The sequence below is a fragment of the Falco peregrinus genome, chromosome 4 (genome assembly GCF_023634155.1).
Source record: "Falco peregrinus isolate bFalPer1 chromosome 4, bFalPer1.pri, whole genome shotgun sequence".
Taxonomy (NCBI): Eukaryota; Metazoa; Chordata; class Aves; order Falconiformes; family Falconidae; genus Falco; species Falco peregrinus.
In genome coordinates, this window is record NC_073724.1 from 75,108,018 (window position 1) to 75,130,858 (window position 22,841).

At 36.0% G+C, this 22,841-nt stretch overlaps 1 protein-coding gene across 2 annotated transcripts in view; it reads right to left on the reverse strand.

Moving 5' to 3' along the window:
* Window positions 1-1,157: 1,157 nt before the first annotated feature.
* The window catches only part of NDFIP2 (Nedd4 family interacting protein 2), a 47,509-nt gene continuing 25,825 nt past the window's right edge, over window positions 1,158-22,841 (reverse strand). For both annotated transcript variants that reach the window (XM_055801996.1, XM_055801995.1), the window contains 5 exons: window positions 20,917-21,004; window positions 11,758-11,882; window positions 8,613-8,679; window positions 4,808-4,913; window positions 1,158-2,968 (listed from right to left, as the gene is read on the reverse strand). In XM_055801996.1, coding sequence (XP_055657971.1) covers window positions 4,810-4,913; window positions 8,613-8,679; window positions 11,758-11,882; window positions 20,917-21,004 — 384 coding nt within the window. In that variant the 3' untranslated portion in view covers window positions 1,158-2,968; window positions 4,808-4,809. The remainder of the gene's footprint in view (window positions 2,969-4,807; window positions 4,914-8,612; window positions 8,680-11,757; window positions 11,883-20,916; window positions 21,005-22,841) is intronic.

Below are 22,841 nucleotides of genomic sequence, written 5' to 3' on the forward strand. Positions count from 1 at the left end.
GCATAGCAAGTGCACAGAGAGAGGAGAAGGGACATGGAAGTGGAAGGGATATGCTAAGTTGGTAAGATATAGTTCTGAGGATGCCATCTCTAAAGAAGAGGGAACTTGGGATGGTGGAAAAGAACAACATACATAGGACAAACGATACACTGGACTCTACTCTTTCTGGGTAGCTATGTACATATGCTAATCACGTGTCCATACTCTAGATGAGACAGCAAAATGAAAGCTTAGAGACAACCTTCTCTCCGTAAGGGGAGTGGAAGTGTGAGTGATGGATCATTTCTGAAATGCATTAATAGAGTTGCAGGCTACTTGAATCGTATTCAAGTGTGGTGTCCACATCAATAAAAGTAGATGACAAAACTAAAGAAATCATATTCATGCCAGTTGCTTGAATAAAATGGTATTCTCTCTCCCCACCTCCCCTCCCCTAGCTTTCGCCCCACACTTCAAAGCCTTATTTGCATTCATACAGAATCTGTTTACAGTCAACTTCACTGTGATACTGGAGCTCCCCCCTCCAACTAAGACACAAGGCAAAGCTGGCCAGGTGTCTCTAAACCACAGAGCCAGCTGCTCTTAACCAAGCTCACAGGAAATAGCAAGGAAAATATGCAGCATTTGACACATCTGGAATAGATTGCAGAGTCTTTGAAAACAGTGTCCCAGTTCCCTTCCTCCTGCTGATGAGATTTCAGGCTACCAAACTGCTGCATCAACTACAGCGGATTAGATAACGTGTACATTTTTAACCCTACGTATTCTTTCTGTCCAAATGAGAATTTTTGTAAGGTAGTCCAGAAAAAAACCACAACAAACCCAAGCTTTCTGTAAAATGCACTGGAGCAAACAGAAGTAATTACATCAGAAGACTGCTACTTAATTTGGGAAAATTGATATAGTTGGAAAATAGTACAAGTTGATATGGATAAAGAAAAAATGAATCAATATTGCATGCTTTGTACAGTTGTATTAACTCATGAAAATAAGTGTCCTTACAGTGTTGCCGCAAAATATGAGATGAAAAGGACCAGAGTAGAGAGGATTGGTTAGTACCTATTTTGCCAGGTAATTTGTAATTCCATGCTGGCACAAGTATTCCAGTGTGCATTTTCCAATGCGAAGTACAAAAAAACCCAAAAAGCATAAGACAATTAGCAAAACAAAGCAATGTTTTATTATCTGCTTCTTCATATGGACAACAAATGCAAATGAACACAGAAACAAGCATAAGTTTAGAAGGAAATCCCAATTAGATATTGAACATAATACTTGATTTTATTCTTTCCATAAAAAGCTGGGAAGTGGAGGTGCCCCTAAAGATTTAGTCACTTTCAGTATCTCTGAAAGATTAAGAAAATGAATAATGTGACCAGTTTACATATATATATTTTAAACATTCATTATAGATACAAAACTGAATACAGCATTAGCTTAAAACAACATAAACCTCACTGTTTTTAATGTTAGTAACAAAAAGGCAGAACTAAAAAAAAAAAAATGGAGGAAGTATTCGTGGGGTTTTTTTTTCCCTCGAAGGTGCAAGCAACAACCAATGTATTTTTGCAACTGAGATTCCAGTTGTACAAAGGACCAAGAGATGTATTCTCCTACTTAAGGAGAAGCATAAGTTTTACAAACTTTAAAGGAAACCACACATGCATGAACAGCAGACAGTACCCCTTAAAGAGATGATATTTGTAAGAAAGTAATGGTATACCTTAAATGAATACCGGGAGAGGTACAACACACATTTCCTATTTTCAGAGCCTTAAAAGTAAGATTATTTTTTTTCCTACATAGATAATTTCCAAAATCACCTTTAATTTAAATTAGTTTACTCTTAGGAAATGGCAAACTATTTATTCTAAACAAGCATCGTAAAATAGTTATGTGAACTTTTTTTTGAGAAGACCTCATGGTGGATGTTAGATTTATACTGAACTCAAGACCTCTTAAACAGAGCTAGTGTTATAACCCAGGAATACATTTGCAATACTTTTGTTTCAGGAACAAAGGTGCACCTACAAGGGTCCAACAGCATAACCGAGGACTAAAGATGTAAGGCTGTCCATCCCTGCTACCATGAACAAACTATCTTTTGATGGGACCATGCATATGAATAACAACTTTCAGGCTGAAGCCTAAACCAGTTAATAATAGTGTGAGGAAAGTTAGGATAAGACGAAACAATTCAATACCTTTATGTCCAAAATTACATCTAATAGTAACTATACCCTTAATAGCCAATTAACAAAAAATATGTATATAGCTCTAAGGTTAAACAAAACTTAGAGAATATGCTGTTACAAAATATATTTTGACATATTTCCTAAGAAGCATTTCAAACAGTCATTATGCAGTTATTTACAGGGGACTCGAAGTAGAGTATCATTTTTAAGCAAACCAGTATACTGGTTTGAATTTCATAAAATATTGGTGAATGTAGGTTTTTGACAACAAGGAATTCTGGGCTTTAGTAAACTTAAAAATGTTCTACATAATCATTAGATGAATCTAACATATAAAAAACCTGTCTGAACTGGTTAATCTGAATCTTTTAATGCATTTCATTCTACTTAAATTTCAGATCAACAGGTCAGTGGTACATACACGCTGTGAAACAAGTTACCACTTAAATCTTTCAGATACAACAAGCACAGATTAACTGAGTCTGACTGTACCTAATCTATACTATCAGATGGTTTGTTCTTACTTCAATACTATCTTTTTAATAAGCACATACACAAATGTGCTAAAATAAAAGGCAGCAATTATAAATATTTACTAGAATGACCAGAACTGGTATTTGAGCATAAACCATCCTGTCATTCGTTTCTGAAGCCATTATCTTCACTAATTTGTCTTCTGGTTTTAGTAGTCTTCTATCCTATAAACTCAGAGGGTTACAGATCATCTGGAAGTTTCACACTGGTATAGGAAAGGAATGTCTGTTCGATGCAGTCTGGAGATAAAGAAAGAGTTGTATTTTAGTTCATCGCAGTGATTCACTAAGATTGGTGTTGCTAATTGATGTTAAACCTAGAAGCAGCACAGAATCAGCTTCCCCCCCTACCATTTCAGGATGGGAGAAAAAAAGCAAAAATTGACTGTTGTTTTATTATTTCAAAAGAACATCTTAGAATATTTTGTAACTGTAGAGGTAATATCTGTTATTTATTAAAACTAATAGTCACTGTAGAGGAAGTTACCTGTCTATGCAAGAGCAAGGACAGTTAAGTATGACAGCAATTAACTTGAACTTCTTATTTCAATACTTAAGATGCTTCAAACAAAAAATAATTGTGTGTCCAGCTCTCTAAACACTCCACAAGCCTTATCAGCCCACACATCTCAGTGATGCTTACAGGTAAAGTCAAAACTCAAAGACACTGAACGCAGATTGGACAACTCATAAACTTCAGATAACGCTGAATTAAACAGTGTTTTGTCCCAAGGCAGAATTCTAACAGCAGGAGAGCAAAGAATCCCAGACCACATTATCCTACGCTTTCGTTATTCTCTTCAAGCTACAGCTTTCAAATACCAATTAGTCATAACAATTATTGCTGAAATAGTATTTTTTGCACTTTATTGTACTGAAAGCTAACAGGTATTTTCAGTCTCATCTCTACACATTTTGGTATTCTGAAGGTTATATTAGTAAGAAAAGTAGCAATATGTAACTATTGTATAAAGGAAATGCTGCCATGTAATTGCTAATTTAGGTTGCTTACTAAAAGGCAATATATGCCTTATTTAACTTTAACTTACCACATAATTTTGACAAAGTGGCACATTAAAAAGAAACATTAAGCTAACAGATTTCTTCTGTGATCAAGAACTATATAGCATAGCATAGATATTTATCATTAGCTGTTTTTAATTGTGTATCACTGTCTTATATAAAGGGAATCTTTTTTTTTTTCTAGGCAAATGCTGTCTCTTTTTTTTTTACTGGCTTCAATAACGTGTTGCTGGTTACTTCATATTGATCCTGTGACCAATCTTGGAGAAAAGTTATGAAAACCTGCTTTATACATCAAACATAGCTTCTCACTCAAAACACACTATTTAAGCGTTTTAAGTAAACTGCAGAGTAATGAAAATACTACAATACTTATTTCTAGGCTTAAATTTACCTCATCATGCAATTTAAGTAAAAAAGTTGCACACAAAAACAGAGATCCCTGGTTTAAGTTACACAGTGAAATCCAATGGAACCACCCAATGGATAAAAAGTATTAAAGGGGGGGGAAAAGAAGTGAGTATGTGCCAGACTGATTAGTCAGCTACCTGAAGGATATATAAAGCACACTGTTGCATACACAATAATCACACTTGTACATGACTGTCTTAATCCAGTTATGTAAAGAGAGACAATACTCATCTATTGTTTGCGTGTTCAGACACACGTCAATCAGATTTAATATGCAGGCAGATTAGTGCTTCCTAACGGGCTGACAACAGGTTGGCTACTAATGCCAGTTTTCCAACACAAAGGACAGTATCCTGACAGGCAGTAGATACTGTTTCTTGCTCAGGAAAACCAACAGGTTGTTCTTCTTTTTTTGTTACTAAACATTAGTTCCAAGGAGAACTAGAGGCAACGAGGATGTATTATTTACTTTCAAACGTCATGATTTCAAGAGACTTCAGATATTTCTAAGTCCATGTAGAATACACACCATGTCCGTGACACATGTTCAAAAACCATGCAACTTCATCAATTATTTTTAATGTAAGTATTTAATTCTTCTCCATTTTCCTGGGAGAGAAAATCTTATCACTAAAAATTGCTTACCTTCAGTACAAGAAAAAAAATCTTGTTCTGTGAGCAGCTGCCATGCTTTCAGACATATTTCTGACTTTAAGATAATTAACAAAGCCTCGAAAGAACAGGAGGAGTCCTGAAAGTGTAGAAAATGCACAAAATTAAGTATATCAACCTAATTACAAGCTGTCCCACATTATTATTTTTAAAAGAATTTTAAAAAATCTAGATTATACAAAGTAAAGTGAGGTCCTTACACATCACTCACAATTCAACAAGCGAGTCTCCTGCTTGTGATATAAGGAGACAGCGTTATGGAAGGCTTTTCAGAAATTTTATACTCATTCTTGGTTCAAGTATCAACTGCTAAAAAGACTGCATGAAAATACTTAAAGAGGAAAAAAAATACATGCTGCACATTCTTTCCAAGAATTTTTAAAGTTGTTAGTGTGTTAGAAGACTAACTGAACTATATAATGTGCCTTTAGAAACGTGCAAGATAAACATACTGCATGTCAAAGAGGTAGAGGGGGGGGAGCAAAGACAGACAGTACAGACTGCTCTAGCAACAAGCCAGTAAGAAATTATACTAGATTATGGCTTGAGATTTAACCATCCAGGAAAACACACCTGTCCAAGAGGAGGAAGAACAACAATCAATCCAAAGTGAATTACTCAACATGTGTTATGACTACATTTTTTCGGTCAATTCCACATTTCAAATTATTGTTAAATATTTAAATTTAACTGCATTTGAAAGAATATTTCAGCTCTGGTTAGAGGAACAAGGTATACAGAATAGCCATACAGAAATTCTAGCCGCAAAAATGGAAATCATTAACATGATGTCAACATCATTTTACCAATTCAGAGATTCACTGGACATATGAACAAACCCAGAAAAACACATTGCTGCATAATGTACACAGCTTTTTTGTCCATTTTCCTCCACTTCAGTAAGTGGAGTAAGTAAACTTCAACAGATGAATCAATTAATCTGTTGGATCAGGGAGAACCCAACAGAAATAAAACAATCTGCCCAAAGAGTTGGGGGGTCCAAATCTGAATTCCTCATCCCATGGAGAGAAACATGAGCCTGGAGAGCAATTCTCACTGAATGAACACACAGGTACCTTGAAGATACATGTTTATGTGTGTATATACGTATGTAAGTATTAAGATTCCAAAGTTTCAAATAAAAATCTAAACTGAGGCTTAACAAGTTTAGCAACAGATTACATTCTTTTCTCTTACATCCTAATCAACAATCTCTTTGGTTACACTGGTATTTTCCTAAGGGATGCGCTTTTTCTTCCTGCTGTCCTGGCAGAGACCCTGACTTTTTCCTATGATCATTTCTTCTCTAAATGCTTTTTGCTTGTGGGTTGGTTTGGGGTTTTTATTATTGTCGTTAACTTTATTTTTGCTTTTTTAAACCAAAGCCTCATTAGGACACACATACAAAAAAACCCAAAACCCACACAACAGAGAACGGTCTGCTAACCAGTGGAACCCTGACCTAAACCAGACACATTTCTGTGATTACGGTTAATTCTACATGGAGAAGAAAGCAGTAAGGTCTGGATCAAAAGTGTACTACAAAAGCTGCTACCCAGACATTACCAGAGATAGTCCCATGTTCAGCTGAAAAGCAGCTGAAAAAGCAAGCAGGCAGCTCTTAAGGTCCTTGAAAGCATGTTTTCTGCATTACACATTGGAAAAATCAGTCTAAGTTCAACCCATATTTTATATTTCTCTGTTTAGGGACACACAAAAAAAAAACAAACCCTGAACAACGAACACCAACACTCCACTTTCCACTGTGTTCCCCAAAAAGAAACATCATCTAACCTTTAAATCTATAAATTAGAATTATCTCTCCCCAATTTGTTCACTGTATATGACAGCCTCTTGGAAGCAGATCACTTTTCCATAAAGCATGATATTTTTCCAGATGTTGAAAGAAGGGAAGGGAGCAGAAACAGATAGGTGAACACCAGAAGAGAGGAGATGATGGCAACAGGAGGGCTCAAGTATATCAGAAGACTACGCAAAAGAAAGAAGCCAACTCAGTTCATTCACTTCTGAAGAGACACAGGACATGCTACTTCATGTGCTCTAATTGGGAAAGTTATCTGTAACAATGAAGTACAGATCTGTTTGGCAGTGCTCCGTGACTTGACAGTACTACTCCATATCCTGCTAAGTAGCTCTGTTGGGTTAAATCCTTCTATGGTGTTCTAGCAATCTCCATATATTTACTTTAACAGTTTAAAACCGTTGTTGGCATATTTCAGGCAAAACATTCGTAAGACAAGGGAACACTTGACTGCTGGATGCATACTGCATGCCTCACAGTGCCTTTTATTCCAAGCCATATTATAAACTTTGTGAGTTAAAGGAAAAAAAAAATATCTTCAAAAGTTAAGACTGAAAATAAGACTTTCCCAAATCTAAGTGAGCTACCTTCTGAACAAGTGCTGCAAAAGACTAGTAAGAAGAGGAACTACAAACGCACCACTTTTTCATAGATATGGTGCAGGAAAATGTTAGGGGAAGAACACACTGTTTTCATGCAACTGGAAAAAGTATCAAACTTCAATCTCAGGCACCACAAGGCTTTGTTTTAATTAAAGATTTATCTGGAGACGTTTGTACCTGTAAAGAGTCATTTCACTTCCTAACTAAATACAATTACCTCAAACAGAATATGAAAGCATTTGAGGGACTGATGCTGTGATGTGTTAAGCATCTGCAGTTCCTATATATCTCGAGGAACCAAGTGCACAACAGTAGAGCAAGCTGAGTATTAAGAAGTCTAATGAATGCCCTTGAACTTTACTAAAATGCAGACAGAGAAAGTTTTACGTAAAATTGTTCAAGATTCCTGGCATTTCTTGTGAGAGAGAAAGTCACAATCAGGATCTCAGTGTTGGGTTTTGTTGTTTTGGTTTTTTTTATTTATTCATCATTTCATTCTAACATTTGCTGTTAGCCATTTGAGTCAATTGACTCAAAGGGAAGAGTGCCACCTACTGAACCAGTCACAGTTTACGATGCTTCCAGAGCTAGAAAATAAAATGGATAGCAGCATTCACTTCTGTAAAAGAAAATCAGATTCCGTATTCAAATTACAAAATCCACAGTAGGAAAAAAGGTATAGTGGTTGGGGTTTGGTATATCCTAATTAAGAACAGACAGAAGAGCAGAATCTGATGTGTATAAGACTCTGAACCAGGGCAGACAGATCTCTTTAAGAGAAAGCTGACATCATGGGAGCACTGTGATCAGAGAGCATGAAAATATTCTCTTGTCTGACTGAGAAACTACTGATGCAGTATGCATTTCAAAGAACCAGAAAAGGACATTTCATGAACTATGTACAAAATGGCAGACTCCACATTCCTAGGATCAGTCACATTTCTTAAAATTTAATAGCTGACATACAGGTTTATACACGTCAGTACTAGATATTATGCTTAAATATGTTCTCTACATAAAGCTGAAATTTAATTACACAGTTCTGCACCCCTAGATCAGTAGAAGCAGCTTAAATAGCACAAATTACAAGTCTCAGATTGGTACATAATTACATATGTAGAACAAATTTTTTTTTGAGCTGAAAGTTATTTACTAGTCCGCAGTTCACACAGTAACACCACTATGGCAACCAATAACCTCATGAATAGTATGGAAATAAAAACAACACACACAATTATCAGCAGTTAAAGAAAAACACATAGCTAAACATGTTACAGAACTGTTACTTACAATGTCATGATTCATCTTTAAGAACTTCCACATCAAAACAGAAATATTTCCAATTGACACTTACCAAGTACAAGAAATATCCACCAAAGCCAGTACTGTCCATTGAAATATCCAGTAAAATACTCTGAAAACTGAATTTCATACACAAGGCTTAGCTGCAGTAAGACATATGACTAAGAAACATTTCATGTACTATGCAAATTCAGAAAGCACAGAGGAAAAAGCAAATTTAAATATAAGTAACATATACAACTAAAAATGTGAAACTGGTATTTGTGAAGCAGTTTAATATACACTAACTTCCAATGTTGATTGGTCTGTGACAAAGTTATTTTAAAAATGTGTGTTTATATATATATATAAAGCTGCTATTACTTGCCAGAGTCATCTGACATTTTCTATTATAATGAATCACCACTTGTCGCTTTTCTTTCCCCCCCCCCCAATGCCTGCCATCCCAAACACACTACAGCAGCCTGCTGCTTTAGATATTAACACGAAAAGCCACATTAGTTTAATCTTATCAGACAGGGATGTTCTGCTGACCCCTCAAAAGAAGAGCTTTTGACCTTCTGTATACCCCCTACTGTTAATCGCTGCCAAGAATACCAGGCCCATAAAGACCCCCCAACTCATTAAAGTCTTTTTATTTTCAAACCAGCATTCAGTTCCCAGCAGTGAGCTGAACACAACTAAATGAACCTTGAAGTGGCATTTCAACTGCTCCTGTTAGTGACCATGGTAGACAGTTTTGTCCTCCCTGTGATGTGGAAGGCAGCTGGAGGGCAGGGTGTGATGGTATTGGAGACAGGTATCTGTGCCTTTACCAGACTCCAGACTGCATGCTTCACTGATAAAAAGACTAACCAAATGTCTCCAAAACTCACATAAGAAGTAGGAAGAGGAGATGTGTGAAAAGTGACCAGAAGGAATAAAGTAACTTATTTAGTAGCTCTGCACACTTTTCGTCCACTTCCCATCTTACTGTCATGCGGTATGTTTACTGCACCCTGCCACAGTGCTTCCCATTTGCCATTTCTAGGACATTTCAGTAGTATCAACCAAGAAATCACATAATTCAGGCATGTATTTCAGTTTACTCTGAAAAAGAAGATACTGGACCATATACGCAACCAGATAAAACTCCAAGACATTTAAAGAACTCTAGATATAATTGTTATTTTTTTCTTCAAGTAACTGTGCACAGAGATACACGTTTTCTTCAGAATAAAGCCAGGACATGTGAATTCCTTAAAGGTCTAATCCTGTACTGTATTCACTTCTATGGGTAATTCAAGAAAAAAATACTGAGAATTGCTAAGCTGAACTAAAGAATTTTTACTTACATTATCGTTACATAAATACTAGCATTTCTATGACTGGGCTGAATAAACATTTCACATTTTGACACTTCATTAAAATATCAAATGAATACTCAATTCCCAGAAAGCTGACAATATTATTAATCCTATCTCACTTGATGGTCAGTGTTTTCAATTCTCTAAACATATATATCAATACACTTTTTTAAAAAAGTTACAGTTTCATTTAATTGGAAAGAAGATCTACTAAAACCAGTATTTAAATAATGGCCTGTGTGCATTACTCTCACACTTTCTTTAGGCAGAAGTGGCCAAGGCTTCAGAATTTCTCCAACAGCAAAACTGTGCTTTTGTCGTCGTCCCCCCCTGCCCCGGGCCACCTGTAAAAACTGATACAGAGAAAGTACATGGGAACTTGGACTGTTTAGTAAAGTTTTGTACTACTAACGCTGAGCGCAGAGGGCAGCACAAACCTTCGGAGGAGCTTGAAACAAAGGAACGGAAGAGTTTTGTGCACTCCCGAGTGCTTGTGTGTCGCCATAAACAAAAATTGTTGACATACACCTTATGAGCTTTCTGCTGTTGTCTCCAGACAGACAGACAACACAGGATGATGACAGTCCTCACTATGAAAAAAACCTCACCCCTGAAGTCTCGGAATTGATCAGCTCTCATATTTTAGAATGAGAAACCGATTAAATACAAGAATTTAAATATAGTCTAGACTACAGTAATTCTTCAAGGAAGTTTAGCACATATGGATTTTTGTGTGTGTTACAAGAACATTTTCAAGCACACAGGAATAATAAAACTGACACAATAAGCAAGCTCTTCCCTCTGTTCAGTATGTCTCAACGGAAGCTGAAAATATCCCCAACAAAAGCATAGTTGAAAAATACATGTCTTCTTGCTCCCTTAAGATAAATTTCATTCCAAACCCTGAATTCTAACTAAATACACCAGAATCACATCTAGTCCAGTACCATTCCGCTGCCCTGGGGAAAAAAAACCCAAAACACAACAAACCCACCCCAAAACCCAAAGCATGCCCCGGCCCCCTAAACCCAAGAACACAACCCAAAAAAAGAACAAAAAAAAAAAAGGAAGAAAGAAAATCACTCAGCTCTAAGGAGTATACAGGACATGTCCAGGAAGGACCATGCAACCTCTTTTCTCTACAATCCTTGTACTACCATGCTAAGACTAAATCAAATTACTAGTGCACCCACACAGGAAAAAATAAATAAATAAAGCAGAGTTTGAGGGCATAAAAGGTAACTAAGTTATCCAAGACCTCTTTCTTCATTAAACACGATGAGATTTTAAATGTTGTGTCTCATGGACAGGTAGAATTCAAGTTCAGAAAGAATCATTACATTTCACCTGGCATCCACTTAGTCCAGCTAAGTAACTTCCCTTTGGCTAACATATCTTTGAAAAGTATTAGTCTTGCAGTGAAAACATAAAGAAATTGAGTATCTAAGACAGTAAAAATGTGACTCACTTCATACTCAATTTTTACTTGATTCAGTATAGATCTTTCATATAGGACACTATACTACCAGTAACTAGAATACCAGCTCCACTTCCTCTACAGGCTTTTATATACTTGTGCAAAGAATGAGTCATTCTGCATTTATTTTAGTGGAAACATGAATATGAAATGCTATGTCAGATAAAAATAGATTAACCTTCATCATTAGTAAGCATACATGAATATACAGCAAATAAATTCTCTACTGAAGTGGAAGTTAGGAAAATTCTAGGCCCTCTGTTAAGCACTGGAATTTAATATACTCGTTTTTAAACTCCATTATTATACATCCTTGAATAAATTGTTATGGTTTGGTTCTACAGAGTCTGTACAGTGTGCATCAAGAAACATACCCGTACAATCAGAATCCATTTGATCAGGGAGAGACCGAATCCACAGATTGCACCATACCTTCCAGCTATGGTGTTTGTTATACAGAAGGATAAACAAAATCCAATCCAGTTGAAAATAAATGCCACTATAAAATAAAAGAAACAGTTGCTTCTGTTAATCTGTATAGCTAAGCAAACAGACATAACATTAATTTTACTTTTAAACTAAACAAGGACATGCTTACACAGTAATTCCCTTCCGGTAATTCAGACTTCCAGAGATTAACTTTGAACCCAGACATTCCCCATGGTATAGTCACTTAATAACAAAGCAAATGGTAAACAGGCTGGAACCTACCACTTTAAACAAGAGAAAATTCCAACATAAAAGTATTACATTGCTACAGAAATCTAACCAGGTGACACTAGACATAAAGAGTAAATGCAAACAAAGGACTGTAACACACAAGACTTGGATTAAAACAAAGAAAAAACCTTGCTACACTTTTATAACCAAAAATATAGTTATATGCACACATACGTGCATCTATCAAGGCTGCATATTCAGTGTTACGCAGTTTGGATCAAACAGAATAAGCTCTTGCTCTGTAAACATAGTATAGAAATGAAGATAAGTTAAGAAGCTGCTGTTTCATTGGTTACTGTCTTCTCTTTTAGATCTATATTCAAGCATAAGATGTAAGAAGCCTTGGAAGTTTTACACGGAAGCTTAAGAAATCAAGAAACAAGAAGGACATTGAGCATTACTACCACTGTTACTCCAATTAACACTTTTACACAACTCCCAGTAGTTTTACAATTTAAAGTTTGATATCTTCATATGTACTCTGCAATCAACAACATAATTTGTACTGACTTCAGTTTGCGTGCAATAAGTGAAAGTGCAGGAATTCCCACTTAGGTGATGTCCCAGCTTTGGGAGTAAGTGAGGGCAACTAAAAAGAAAACCACCAAACAGAAGAGCTGGGAGAGCTGCTGGAAGATGACAATGCAGGAGTTCTGGAGAGGCCAAGACAGTGGAAAATCGGAAACATTAGAGAAGCCCACAATAAACACAAAAACTAATGAAGAGGCGAGCAAGGAAGGAGGGCAAAGGAGAAGAAAACCCCTGCACACAAATCCTTAATGTTTGAAATCCCCAAACGTAGGGAAAAAACAAAACCCACACAAAATTCAGAGATTAAATTGCCACAGGAAAAAAAAGGTCTCTTTTCACTAAAAGTTGGAACACTTAGAGCAAAACATTGGGAAGAGAAAACAACAGTTTTCTTAAACAAAAGTCAGCTTGGGAGGATTATCTATAAGCAACCACTTTTTTTTTTTTTTTTTTTTTAATTTAAAACCTTGTTACAAATCCTCCAACAATCGATGTGAAGATGCAATGATTTGCACACAAATGCAAAATTAGTCTGTAAAACTGCAGTGAGATTCCATGAACTGTAAAGAAATTGAAGTTCCAAGAGAAGTTTTGGAAGACTTTACATCAACACAGTCACTTTTTAGAAGAGAGAAAACATCTCATTTCAGGCAAAGCCATAGGTAACAATAGATGGTGGCAAAGAGAAAGCTTACTTTTACACTAATTATGAATCTTTTAAAAACCCAAAGAAACACCATACACACAACAAAACACCCCAAACCCATAAATAACTCTGAATAATAATCCAAACTGGTATAAGGAAGGGGGTGGGGGTGGGGAATGAGAGCATTTCTATTACGTAAGAAATACAGAACAACATTGCGACCCTAACATCCTAACATTTACCTATATTTCCAAAACACCAGAAAAGCATTTACATTTGAGAAAGCCTGGATAACTTGTACTGAGAACAGGATTTCCCTGTTTTAATCAAACTCTCCAAACCCATACTTTTAAGAGTAACAGATTCATAAGCTAGTTCTGCAATGCATCGCTGTCCTTGTCTCAGCATAACAGCTTACTGTTATGTAAGTACATAATATCTCTCTCTTTCTTCCCACTACTCAAGCCACAAAGTGTGAATTTGATTATGGTTCCAAAGATAGGTATGTTAAAAGGGGCAGAAGGCAGACATGTTTCTAAAGAACTAAGCAGACTAGAGGAATTCCCAGAACTTAGAATTTTAATAGGCATATATTAAAAAATAAGGATTTTTATAGCACCTGAACCAATTTGTATGTGCCATACAAAAATTAGAGATTTCCCAATCATAAATATAGGAGGGAAAAAATATTAGTTCTTATAGTCGAAACTAAACACAATGACAATTCTATTTTTCTTTCAATGTGAGGTGAAGGAATATTCAAAATAGAATCCACAGTCACTGGATAAGTACTAGATGGATACTTAACACCAAGTTATTTGCCCAGCTCTTGAAAGAAAAGACATCAGCATGTTCCAATGTTGTTCATAGTAGTTCTTCTTCCCTTTAACCAGTGTGCTGTTCCATGGAGTTATACAATCAGACAATGCAAGCAGGAAAAAAAAGCCTCAGATTCTACAAACATTGTAAACTAGCAAGTTTACACATCCCAATAAAATTGAATTATAAACAGAAGAAAGATCTCGCTATTTAAGTTTCTATCTGTAACCATCTACTGGAAAAATTCTGCAGTCAGGACCTAATCAGGATTCCCTGTCTTTAGCGGTATTCCACATCTGTAAAATCTAGGCAACATATTAGGGAGATTCTCTTAATGTTGCCTTGGTGTTGCAGCATTTTAACAAACTTAAGATGGCTGATAATATCTATATGTTTTCAATCTTTTCCATTGCTTCTCTCTCACCTCCCCGATATCCTATTGCTATTCTGTCACTATCATCTTCACTGTCTCATTCTGTTACAAAATGCATAATTTCCTTTCAGAAATGCATCTCCAGCTTCTAAGCAGACTGCAACAAATGAGATTTTTATCTATTTTCTGATTGTTTTTCTCTACATGAAAATTAGCCTCATCTACACCAACCTGTATGTCTTTTTCCATCATGATTTCCATGCGCATACTAGGTCATGCAAGTTCTCTGAACTTTATGGCCTACGCTGCATCTGGTAAGAGTTACTAAAGTTTATTTCTGTGTAATTCCTGTCTCAACTAATTACTAGAATGAAAGTTGTTTATAATTTTCATCCCTATATTGCCACAGAGAAGCCAGAGCACAAACTTCTCTATCAGGCTGAGGAAGAAAACAGAATGGTGAGGGAAGAGACTAGTAAAAGAAAGTGTCTGCTCTTCTCTAGAAGTATCAACTTCCTTCTCTCTATCTACTAGAGACAACTAAGTAGTAGTGCAAGTTTCTTACGGGAACAAACGTAATCCTCCACTATTTGCCTGCACCCACTTCTTTGTGAAATGTGAATGACACTTCTCAGCAGTTAGAGATAGCCTCATCCCTCATACCGCTTCAGCTTCCCATGACATCCTCATACAGACAATGTTCCTGGTCTGACATTCATACACACTATCATAAAGAAGAAAGCCATTCATAAAAATCTGATAGAAAGTCTAAGAAGCTGCTACAACAACATTGTGGTTTTAACTAAAAAGGCATTAACTTCTGTTTGCCCACCCTCTTCATGCAGCCAGGTTCTGTGTTCTTCTAGACTCCCACTACAAAACTAACCACTCTGCAACATGAATTGTTTCCTATCCCAGAGACTGCCAGTATTTATTCATACTTGAGCCCAACTTTCAACTACTGTCCTCTTTCCTTTAATAAATTGCAGATATTTAAATGAAACTCGGAATGACTGCACTGGCATCATTATTTCAGTCTCTTTATTGGCTACTCTAACACCATACAGACAAGTGGGACTGATTAAAGTAAGGTTTTGAGGTTTATGCATTCCTGAAATGACAACAGGAGGAGAAAGTAAGTCTATATTAATGTAATTCACATTAAAAAAAAATATAACCATTTGAGTTATTTCATCATGCTAACAAAACTTATAATGAAAAACAGGTAAGAATTTTCTTTTTGGGAGAAGGCGGGTTGGACTAAAGGTCTTTTTTAATAAAAAGCCTTTTTCATATCCAGTTTAGCACCCACAAAAATTATGCTGTACTTGTATTTCTCTTTATGTTTTGTAGCAGGATAATCCCAGCCAAAATATAAAGCACAGGATGTTCTAAATGTTGTAAAAGCCTCAGAATCTGACAAGCAAAATATGGCTATCCAGCTTTTTCCACACCTGAAGCCCTCTTCTGAGGGGCAGTGGTTAACATACGATTTTTCATATAAAAAAATTAAGTCAGAAATCAAGTCTATCTATCAGCAATTCCTAAGAAGCTGGAGTAAAATAATTCAACTTGGTTTTGACAAACAAGCTTGTATCCATTGCCATTCTTTATTCTCCAATAACTACAGGGGCACAACAAAGACGATGCACAAAGCTCTACTTTGTCATTAAAAATTTATTAACCCATGCTTGCTTTTTGTCAGCACTCATTAAGTTGCAAAGGAATATTCACACTTCCTTTCATTCTACTCCCACAATTTACAATAAATAAAACTTAGTTTTTCAAGTTAAGCAATCTCATGCAAAGGTTTTGAATTGTATGTATTGTAACACATCAGAAGATGCAACATACTGACAAGCATACTAGAATAAATCTTTTTCTTCGATTGCTCTTGCATTTCACTTGCTGATCTTTTTTACTTCGCTTTCCACAGCTAGACATTAATCACCTGTCTTAAGTTTATATTCAGAATCTTGAAAAGATGCCAGCAAAATTGGTCTGAAGACCTACACTGGTTCCAAATTTTAACCATACCTCAACCCTGTGGTAAGACTATAATGGCAGCTATATAAACAAAAAGCAACTATGCCCAATTACATCCTTTACTCCCCAATTTGTTTGTCCAATGACTTGGTATACAGCAAACACCAAAAAACTTTGTTTCACACCTGGCCTAGGTTTACTAAGCATACTGCAGTAAGTAATACTTTCTAGATCTTCAGGCACCACTAGAAATCACTATTCCCATTCCTGCACAGAATTTACTCTATTCTTGAACTGGGACACATTTTTGCTCCTTCCTGAAAAGCTCACCTAAATCTGTCTGATGATGATCACTAGAAGCATTTGCTAGCAACTTCAACAGACATGTTCAAAAACTTCCCTAGGCCATTGATTTCTACCACTTTATTACCCTTGTTAGTAAATTTTTCTTAATGCCCAACGACAAGCTTCCTTCCAATTATTCTGTATGACATCCAACATGTATGGAGAAAAGATGTAAGTCAAACTCTTTCTACATTAAGGGGGAAGTCAGATGACTATATATGAAGGTCAGTCAGGCTTCCCTGATAACCAGGGAGAAATAAGCACTCCTAAAACAGTTCCTTTATCTCCTTTCACCATTTGGAATTTCAGTCAAATGACTTCCCCTCAGCTTCTCTTGCATGACTAAGGAAACGTGCATAACAGTTGTGATGTGGACACACAAGAAGTTAGGTTTCCTAAATTCACACAGAGTAATCCTCCCACTGGAAATTTAGACTGTGCTTACCACTCCCTGGGAAGCATCAACAGGAGGCTGTGCTCACCCTGAGCTTGTGCTACAACTCTGCTTCCCAACCTGCACCCACGTGAAACACCTTAAGTAGATATCTTAGCTTGTATGCAGTTTATTGACTGACTGAAGCATCTAATAGTTTTGAAAACTGTATGAATATCAGTTTACAATATCTTGTTATGGCTATTATCTATTCCAATATAGTATCCACATCATGAGATTTTATTGGTGCCAGTTGTACACAATGTTTATATTGCACAAATGTTCAAAAAGAACTAATCAGATCGATGTATGAGAACTTAAAACTCCAGTTGTATGATCAAACACTTTTTTCCATTTCTCTCTCCTTACTAACCCAGCTGTGAGGCTCAAATTAATATTAATTTTTCCTAGGTTGTAGGGACAACTCAAAACTCCCTTCCATGGTTTCATAGAATCCAGATGAGCTCCACAATTCCTTCTGGGGCCCACAGGTTAAAAGGCTGCTTGATATATCTAAAGCAGTCCTTAAATATTAAGGAAAACCACATAAGCCTTTTATTACTGCCCCAAACGACCTCCTTCACATAATCGAACCAGGATGAGCCAATCGGGATTCAAAAGACTTCCACTACAGGCAGATCAAGTACAAAAAGCAAACCCTTTGGGTCACAATAGTTAATTGCTCTTCACATTACTACTGTGTTCCAAATGGAAAGAAAAAGCTCAGAGATTCACCTTCTTTGTTATGCATGAAAATAAATACATAAATTTAAAAAAAACAGCCAACCCACAAACCACTCTGAGAAACTCACTTGTTAACAACTTTCTCCGGCATTCTGGAAATTTTGTACTATGCTATATAAGGCACCGCTGACTTAAAAATACATAATAAAAAAATATATATATTATGTGGTCTGATAGCATAATTTGCTGCATTTCACATTCATAGCAAAAATGAATACATTCATTAATATATGTATTTACCTCAAAATCGGAAACTGACAAACACCAGCCCTGACCATAAGAGAGCAGACTCTTTGCTCATCAACATAATCACAAATTTCAAGAGCAACATCAATTTCTCAAAACATATGATTTTACCACCTATTAGAAATAAACTTGTTTTCCAAATTCTTCCACTAAGTTTCTGAATCAAGTACTAAAGCAAAAAAAATCACCACCTGTTCATGCAAAGGACTTTTATTCTTTAGAATTGTCTCATTCTACTTAGTTACGCTAAACAGAATCGTACTTTACAGCTTTGATGCGAAACAGTTTTATAACTTGAAGCACCAAGCTCCTAAAACAAACAAAAACTCCAAACAAACAGATCTGCCCACTAGATGGGCCCAAGATAGCAATTTTATGCAACTTGGGCAGCTACCACTAGATGGTAGCTACATATCATGAGTTGACTGTGATATGCTGGTAAACTCCATAAAAAGTTTACTTTATTATACTTCAGTTGACTAAAATGACATTTTAAAAGCTAATTTCACTGGGTTTGTATTCAAAACAAAGGTAGATCACCCTCATACCCCTCCAAGATCTTTCTACCAACGCTGTATATAACAGTCACAGGAGGATGTGGGAGAGCACATCTGGAACAAGCCACTTGTTCCATGCTCCTTTCACTACAGAACAGCTCCTGACACCGTTCTCCTGCATTTTAACTGAGCAAGCAAACTTATTCTAGGTTCTCTGTGATGTGCCACCTCTACTTGAAGTGTTTAAACATATCCCACTCAGAAAAACCCCAGAAGATAGCCATACTGAAAATTTAATTTTAATTCCTGCTCTCTTAATCTCTACACATGGAGACTTTTCCCTCCTTATTAGAGGACAGAAATACACCACCCACTATTTATGATCTATTCTTGTTAAACTAAGCTCATTTTTCACTTAGTTCTCTGATTTCCCCAAGAAAAACTACTGAAATTCAATTAATCTTCTTTTATTTAAAAAAAAAAAAAAATTAGGTCTATAAATGCTGAGTTTTTGTGAACTTTTCATACCATAAACACAAACAACAAGCAAATTTGTAAATTATCAATTTCCATATGTACCCAGTATCCATAACAGCCACCAGAGATCCCAATTAAACATACACTTGTATAAATATCTTGCAATACGTAAGCACTCACTTTATGCATTTCATTTATAGGCAAGCAAAGCTGGCATTAACATAGTCTCAGAATAATTAAGAAAATTATGAGCTACAGAGCATTTTTATCAAATGTGTAAAAGCAGTGTTCTGTGACGTCAATCTCGGCTAAACAGCTGTTTGAAAAGAAAGTTGCCAGTTTACCCAAGTGAACAACTGCACTCCTGAAGGAGGACACAAGGTTCTGGGCATGCAGTTTCAGACAACTGTGATTTTAAGGACCTAAAATGTATTAGAGCCAGCCAACAATCCGTTTGACCTCCAAGTGCAGTGCTAATGAAGGTCTGAACCAGGACTTAATAGCAGGAACAAGTCACACAATACAGAACTTAAATAGATTAAATACAGAAAGTTGTAGCACATAGGGAAGGGGAAAAAAGGGAAAAAGATAAACGAAGCTATACCCTTCTTTGCCCCCATGAATATATAACCTTTCTATGATACAACTACACAAAGAGGCCAGACTACAAAACTCACTTTGCTACCCTATATATATATATATATATCTTTATATAATTTGTTATGCAAGGTAGACATATTTTTATTGCAAGATGACATCACCACATTGCCCCAGTACATCATACACCAACATGAAAAAAAAAACCAACACAACCTTCTGTGAAAGTTCGGTAACCAGTACCTGTAACAGTTAAATAAAAAGACTGTGGAGGACACTAAAGAAAAAAGAACTAAGAAGAGATTTATGTTGAAGACAAAGGAGATTTCAGTGGATAATCAATCAGGTTTCATCCTGATGGAGAACAGCAAAAAAGAACAGCTACATCCCCAACACCAAGCTTTCCTCCAGGCTGTCAAACACATTTATTTCAGAAAAGGAAAATAACCACAGAAATTAGAAAGAAATACGCATTTGGTAAAACAGAAGCAGCTTCATTCTAGGAGTAACTTTGAGTGGCTAAATCTAACTTTGCTCAATGTGGTACATAAGTTACAAGACATGCACAGTGCACACAGTACCTGAAGAAGTGCTATAGCAGTGCTGGTTGCAATCAGACGTTACCCGAAGACAGTATATTTTTACATGCTAGTGGTTAGTTCAACCTGAAAATGAGCATGGTTGGATTTGTTCAAACCCACAGCTATTTAATTCACTACACTAACATCAGAAACTTTTATATGGCACACCATCTCTGTTTCAGATTTTTTCTACTTAAAAATCAATTGCTAGATTTCTGTGATCCAGGCTTCCATTCAAGTTGGTAGTCCAACTAGAAGATGACAAAATTTCCCAATTTACAGGGAACAGTGCAGCCTTGCTATGCCTCAAAACACTTACTATGATTTTACTTTAACCCCTTACCTGTGACAGATGCCACAGAAAAAAATGTGCAACATATTTACTACATCTGGAACAGGAAGTATTTGTGTACAGGTACGAAAGATCCGTTCATTGAAAGTACATTAATGCAGTTTATCACAGCTACCTTTTATATTCCGTAGAAAAAAGGTACAATTAAGATATACCTCAGTAGGACTGGGATACAAGATAACTTACTGAAAAATGCCAACATGAAGATGCCATCATTGCCCACTCTAAGCTGATCTGCATCACTGAAATCATCCCGTGGTGGATACTCTTCTTCCTGGATTTACAGGTTAGTGATAATTTAGTGAAAAGTTTATTTTAGAATAACTATCTGTAGGATTAAACTATTAATTATGTTTCTGAAGCTAGATGAAAATTGACATTTCTTTAACACGTCCACATCAAGGAAGTTTAAAAGGAAAATAATTCATATCTATAAAACAAGTCTTATTTCTTGCTTATATTGATAGAGCCCAAATTTTCTCTACGTTTCTCTACAACATATGTACATACTGCCTGTTCGTCTTAAGTGAAGATAGAAATTATTTCAGATGAATACTTTGACAACTAAAACCAGCAGAAATCTTTTTTTACTGTAACTGTCTTGCTATGAAGGCCCAGCTATCAAGTATTTTTTTTAAAATACTTAATACATCACATAGTATGTTCTGTCTTTTTCCTGCCAGAAAAGTCTTTAAGCTTCTAAAAATATGAAGTTTTAAAGTAAGGTTAGTATCTTAACATAAATTGCTGATGCAACAGCACTGCACTAACCAAGTTGTCCATACTATAACCCACAGAAAAACATATGCAAAGCAAGGAAAACCTCTAGGGACACTAGAGGGCGCGAGCACATTAGAAGTGTGTAAAAGTCTTCTGAACGCAAAACCCACAAAACTAAACAGAGATGTCAGCCAAATCGATCCAAAGACTTCTCCCATCGTGTCAAAACACTAGATCTTCAAAAACTGAAAGTATGAGTTTGTTTTGTTTCTCAGTACTTGATTTTCAACAGAACTTGGCAGATCTTATATATGCAGTTCTGCACACAAGTAAAAACATAGCTGCAACTGTAGACTGACAAAAGTGAAAGTCTTCATGATCACGGGACTTAACTAAAGAGAGCCTAATAAAAACTGTAAAAACAGTTAAACACACCATTTTTATACATGAGTTACATCAAAACAATGCCGGATGATACAAATTAAATAATGCTGTCAGCAACAGTTATATGGTATAGACATAAGCATGAGTAACATTCTTTTCCTACTTTTTCTCCAATTAATCATAATGTATTAGAATTGAGATAATAACGTATTAAAAAAAATTAAATCAAAGGAGATCAGTTCAAGTGAGATTTACTTAGCTGTTTCACCCACAGCAAACACTTAGTACTGAAATAACGTAATCCTGATTTTAACATTATTTAGTCAATGTACCAAATGTTATTCTGTATATTAAGTTCATAACTAAAAGGGCATTAGAACAATGACAGCGATCTATAGCTCTGTCATGTGATTGACATGTTCACCTTTGTCAACACAGCAAAACAGTTTTCCAGGGTATACCAATCATGGTTAAAAATGTGCTAGCATGAACTGTACCAACTCAAGGCAGCCAGTCTCACCCTTTGCAAGATGGCCATGAAATTCTAGCTGTGCTCTTTATTTCAGATTAACCAAGACCCTGTATCAGATAACTTTAAACACTGCTAATCAGATAGACAACTCCAAGGAAAGCACAAAAAGCTAGCTGAATGAAAATCTTAAGGGGCTATAATTCAACTCTACATAATTTCAGGTGTCCCTAAGTGACAATGAAAGCATTAGTTCATTTAGCTCAACTTTGCTGCAGCTGCAAGACTGATGGGAGAGGAGAAGGGGAAGGGTTGAAAATGCGTTAGAGCTGCATTTGAATGTGCTTATCTCTGAAATGTATGCCACAAAAGTTCCTTTTTCAAGTCAGGACAACAAAAAATATTTTCAATTTGAATTTCAGAAGGTCTATAAACACCATACAGAACAATGTTTGGACTTCTTTTTAAACTGTCTGCTAACTACCGTTATTCCATACTGGCATTTCTAAACCAATTAGTGAATTATGCTCTATGCAAA